The sequence below is a fragment of the Pantherophis guttatus genome, chromosome 1 (genome assembly GCF_059756535.1).
Source record: "Pantherophis guttatus breed Tessera chromosome 1, ASM5975653v1, whole genome shotgun sequence".
NCBI classification, from domain to species: Eukaryota; Metazoa; Chordata; class Lepidosauria; order Squamata; family Colubridae; genus Pantherophis; species Pantherophis guttatus.
The window spans coordinates 190251487-190257486 of NC_142063.1; the positions used below are offsets into that span (position 1 = coordinate 190251487).

General features: G+C 35.6%; 1 protein-coding gene across 3 annotated transcripts in view; it reads left to right on the top strand.

Annotated features, from left to right (window-relative positions):
* PKHD1 (PKHD1 ciliary IPT domain containing fibrocystin/polyductin) overlaps positions 1–2178 on the top strand; it is a 285011-nt gene extending 282833 nt beyond the window's left edge. For all 3 annotated transcript variants that reach the window (XM_087882250.1, XM_087882249.1, XM_087882251.1), the window contains exon 66: positions 1121–2178. In XM_087882250.1, the coding sequence (XP_087738376.1) occupies positions 1121–1455 (335 nt within the window). In that variant the 3' untranslated portion in view covers positions 1456–2178. The remainder of the gene's footprint in view (positions 1–1120) is intronic.
* Positions 2179–6000: the final 3822 nt, after the last annotated feature.

A 6000-nucleotide genomic window follows, 5' to 3' on the forward strand; every position in this document is an offset into this window, starting at 1 on the left:
AGTGGACTTTTATTTCAGCTGGTAAGGATGACAGGTACCTCAATGATTGGAGCTAACGTGTAAATAATTAATGGGAAGATTTTTTTTTTCCACTCTCTCTCTCTCTCTCTCTCCCTGCAAAAGAAAATCCAGGCCTTTAGAATATTTTTTAAAAGAAATTGCTGGAAGATCAGTAAAAAAAATCCCTGATATATTCAGATTTTAAATAGGAATAACAATATATTAAGCTAATATAAAATGCATGACATGAAGTATCTAATTTTTTAAACATCCCCTACCTTTTAAAACATTGTTGCTTTTGAAAATGGAGAGACCGTCAAAGGTAATTATTTCTCCTTCGTTTCTGCCAGCTAATTTTATTTTCCGTGGAATATATTTGAGCCAATATATTTTTTGGCATTTTAACTAGTGTTTAGGGATATAAAACAGAGTAAACCAGTTTAGAACTTAATATAACATGAATCATCTAAGAGATTAGATTTGCTTTGATTTAGCTACTTTCATCCAACTGCATAATGACATAGGACCAAATCCAAATATTTTCTCTTTGTTGATAAAAGATTTTAATCAGCAGGTTGAGGAAAGATATGATTTTCATCCATTTCCGCTCCTTTGACTCTGCTCATTTTCCAAATTCTCTTACAGAAGGATCCTTTCTAAAGCCAACCATACAAGAATTCACTGATTAGCCCCCACCCCGTTCTACTGAAGGAAGCCTTGCATTGGCAAAGGAAATTAGCTGGATTCTATTCATGGTTTTAAAGGATCACCATATGTGGGCCACCATAATGAGAAAATAGGTGTCCTCTTTTTTTTTCTTTTGTTTTATTTCTGGAATATAATCACCATTTTCAGATGATTAAATGTAAAACACAATAAATAAATGTTGTGATAAATAAATACATAAACAAACAAACAAACAAATAAATAAAAAGTTTAAACTGGGACAAAGTATGAAAAAGGAAGACAGCAAACATAGTTTGGCTAGTCCCCTTTCCTTTTTGGCATCTAGGCTCAATTCACAGTTTTTCTATCATGTGTAACTGTTGAGCAGCTTTTAAGAAAGCTGAGAATGTATTCATTTACTACCATCACTGACAGACTATGTGTTTTCTAACAGATATAAAACTGTGTGAAGAACTTACAGAAGAGCCATTAAAGAAGTTGCATCAAAAAACATTGAGCCCCACATTAACAGGAACAGCAAATGAAATCGAACAAGACCATTGGCTCAATAAAAGGAAATCAACCAGGGAGTCTCTGGAGCTTCAGGAACTTCACATCAAGGAGCTTAATGAATGGAAGAAGACCAAACATCATATCATTGACTATGTTCAGCATAAAGAAATGAAAGGAGAGCAATTCATAGACCAAAAACATAAAAAACACAAAGAGATGCCTGTGACAAGATCTGAAGAAGATGTGAGGGGAAAACAGGAAATTACAGTATCATAATATCTAAATGTTCCTGAGTGTTTGGCTGCTTTTGGACTTCTTATTTGTAATGTAACTGCATATTTTGAGACATAGAAAATGGAGATAATTTGTTTAATTTTTAGAGTGAAATGAACAAAGACCAATGGGCAAGTAATGCTCCTATGAGCTGTTTCTAGCATAAATCACTAGAGATGGTTTTAGTGGTGTTTTGTTATCTCATGATCACTGTTATTCCTCTTACTTACTGATTTTAGCCATATTATGTATATTGCCATGGTGGTGCAGTGGTTAGAATGCCGTATTGCAGGATAACTCTGCCGACTGTCAGCAGTTCGATCGTGACCGGCTCAAGGTTCACTCAGCCTTCCATCTTTCCAAGGTCAGTAAAATGAGGACCAAAATTGTTGGGGGCAATATACTGACTTTGTAAACCACTTGGAGACTGCTCTAAAGCACTGTGAAGCAGTATATAAATCTAAGTGCTACTGCTATTGCTAGAGGAGATGTAGAATGGTAAATCAACTGCTGTTTTCGTTTGCCTTGTTACATGCTTATTTAGTTGTGGGCCTTATTTCAGAAAATAATATTAAATCAGTATAATCATTTAAACTATAAAATTGTTTAACTAAATAAAATAGTTTAAAATGCTAAGGCCATGGGAAATGATACAGACAGACCTTTCCAGCACCATTTTCAAGAAATGAGTCAAAGTCTTATGAATAAAAGTTGATTCAGAATTTACACTGGCCTTTGGAATTAGCATCTCCCAAAACTACTGTCCTAGCATGTAGTCCACTAGAACTCACAAAATAAGCGGGATCAATATAGTGACTTTTCTCATTTTCAATATGAATAGACGTAAAGAATTTCAAGTGAAGGCTTGAATCATTCCATCATTTCTGATAAATTATATCCAATAATGTAAATTTCAATTGGATTAGCACTGCAAGTATTTTATGCTACTACCGTAATTTCTAGTGAAGATTGTATGAGTGTAGTTCCATGTGCATAAAGATAAAGGTAAAGGTTTCCCTCACACATATGTGCTAGTCATTCCCGACTCTAGCGGGCGGTGCTCATCTCTGTTTCAAAGCCGAAGAGCCAGGGCTGTCTGAAGATGTCTCCGTGGTCATGTGGCTGGCATGACTAAATGCCAAAGGTGCACGGAACGCTGTTACCTTCCCATCAAAGATGGTCCCTATTTTTCTACTTGCATTTTTTTACGTGCTTTTGAACTGCTAGGTTGGCAGAAGCTGGGACAAGTAATGGGAGCTCACCTCGTTACACGGCGCTAGGGATTCAAACCGCTGAACTGCCGATCTTTCGATCGACAAGCTCAGCAATTTATCCACTGAGCCACCGCATCCTAGATCCATATGTGCTAATTGTGTATGCATACAATTAGGGTGCACATTTGCTTTACAAGTTAGTTTTTATAACTAAGACATCTTAGTTATCTATTATTCTCTGGAATCCAATACATCCATTATTTACATGCCCGTGTAAATAAGTATCTAATTTCTTAAACTGGGTTGCATTCATATAATGGCAAAATTATGTTTGCTTCATTATTTCAAAGAGATAGCAAGAACTAAAAATATGTTGAATCTGTCACATAAATGATTGTGTCAATATAGATATTTTATATGGGAAATTCAGAAGACCAGAGCCCAACACTGAGGAAAAATAGCAAACTGTTTAATCAATAATAAATGGATTGATCAATGGGAAATGTCTATGGAGATTCTCAGTCAACCAGGTCATAGTTGTCCTTTTTCAAGAGGCAACTGGCAACTTGTTTTTCTTTGAATAAGTTTCATTTCTCATCTATGAAGCTTCTTCAGCTCTGTTTTGAAGAGGCAGCTGGACTTTCTTGTTTTTCTTTGAAGATGTTTGAAGATGACAACGATAATTGGAAACAAAGATTTTCACAGAAACCGAGAACTATAGGGTGGAAAATCCTAGGGATCTGATTGTTTGACAACATTTAAAGAACTTGGCTGGTTGTACTGTGGTGGGTTAGGAAGGCTTCAATTCTTAGGCTCAGATGGGATTTCAGGGGGCATTGTCTGAAGGCAGGCTGGATCAATTTGGGGCTGATAGAATTAAGCAAAAGACAGGGAGGAAGGGGGAGTGCAGCATCCATTTGGTTTCTCATCTATATTTTCTGTACCCCTTTTTTTATTCAAGAAAATGTTGGTGGCCAAAACCATGGTAACAAGTCTTTTGATTTTGCTACTATTACTAGTTTAGGGTTTAAATTAATTATTTATTTCCAATTATTTCATAGTTAAATGTTGATAGTTTTATAACCCTACAGTTAAAGGCTGTAATTACAGTTACAAAATTCAGATGCTTGACAATTGACTCATATTTATGACAGTTGCAGTGCCCAGGGTTAGGTGGTCCTCTTTTGGGACCTTCTGACAAGCAGAGTCAATGGGGAAGCCAGATTCACTTAACAACCAGGTTACTAACTTATCAACTTCAGTGATTCACTTAACAACAGAAATTTGGGGCTCAATTGTGATTATAAGTTGAGGACTACCTGTAATTTGGCAGCAAAAAATACTTCCACAGGGCAACATAAGTTGTTGGAACTGTCTTTTAAAGATGCCCTTCTTCCCTTCTTCCAGTTACATTTTATGGAAAATACTTTTTCTGAAGCCCTGGCTGGTTAAGCAGGTTAATATAGAAGGAGATTTTCTTTCAGATAGTTGGACTTCACTAACTATTTAGGAACTGAATTGACTTGGAAATAAATTGAGAATTATGATAAGTCCTTGGAACATAGATACAGCTTGATAAATTTGGTTGGAATTCTAGCAGCTGAATTATTCATCTGTTGAAACTTCCAAGGGTAGGCCCACATATAATATTCTGTCATAAAACTACTTAAAATACTTACAGATATATTTCTATGATTAACTGTCCCTGTCTATGAAAGACTCTCATTGGTGAAATATCAAATCCATTTAAATCTGTAGGGACCATACTGGAATAAGGATCAATCCCTCTATCCCAAATAAGGAGTACACATTTGTACTATGACAAAATGGTGCAACAATTCAGTTATTAGACATGGGGTAGAAAAAAATAAGTTTTGCCATAGAAACTTACAGATGATTATGGGCCAGTCACACTTAGACTCAAGATTGTTGTGGGGAATACAATAAAGGGAGATTTCTATGCAAGCTACTTTGAGTTCTAGCCACCTGGACTACAAATCTAAACAACAAATAGGCATAAATGTATGGTTTGGAACCCCATTTCATATGAACTGAATGTGTAATGTCCCTTGAAACAAATGGGCAGGGTAGCTAGCCTATACAACTATGTTTGAACAGAAAAAATGAGAGATTTGTCAGTGTGCTGCTCTTTTGAAATGTCTATACTGTAAAAGAATTCCTGGTTGTGAGAATCTACTTGGGGTTGCAGACTTGATGTTAATAGTTTTAATGGTCAAAAGCAGGCAAAGGAGGAAAATCAGTCTATCTGTCATGTTGATACCCTTCAGACTGGCTACTGATATTTTCCCATCAATGTAACATGATCAGTTTCTACCAAATATGATATTGTATGTGTGTCCAGCATATTAATAATACAAGGGAGGGGGGAGGGAATTGCTAGAAATATCCTCTCTTCTCTCATGCTGACAAAAGTTATTTGCTAAATCCCCTTCATTTGATGAGTGACAGGAGACTGGTGTCAAGTGAGAAAATGAAATGTAAATTATATTAAACACTTCTCTCATCTCTGGGTACCAATCCAGATTCCAAAGTAACACATCAAATCAAATCCTGTCTTCGCCTAAGGGCAAATGAAGAATCGTTTCTCTTTAATACCATTCTTTTCTAGTAAAATATTGTTCTGTTTAGTAACTGAAAAATTAAAATATAATCCCCGTGTTAATCCTGGAGGGGAAAAAATGAATATTTTTAGCAACAAGAAAAGCTGTGATTGTATTTTGTGGTGTTTTTCCAACTTTCATGCCTGACCGACATAGCTTACTAGTAATTATTGATTCGATGCTGCATAAAATGGCACCTTTAAAATACTCCAGTAATTTTCACTACAAACATCCCTATCCCTATAGGGATATCTTTACTTATCCCTATCTTTACTGTGATGCAGAGGAATGGGGGAATGATTTTCACAATGACAAATTTATTGGCAGATTTAGACCTAATTGTTTTATGACTAATGTCTTTGTCTGTGAATTTTTTTTTTAAAAAAGTTGATGTCAATTATTTCTTGAATTCATTTGCTGCCCCTCTTGTAGCAAACAACTCTGGACAATTTTTTTGTTAAAATGAACCAGTGGAGAACACACACACACACACACACACACGTATGTATGTATGTATGTATGTATGTATGTATGTATGTATATGTATATGGCTCTATGAAATGGATAGAAAAAAGGAAGATACAGAATTTGGCTTTGAACAAGGGTAAAAGTGGGGAAGGATTGGGTCTAAGGAACTGGTCTATCCAAGTGTTAGAAAGCACTGCAAAAAAGGAATATATTGTACATGACTTTTACCATTTCAGACAACTTGT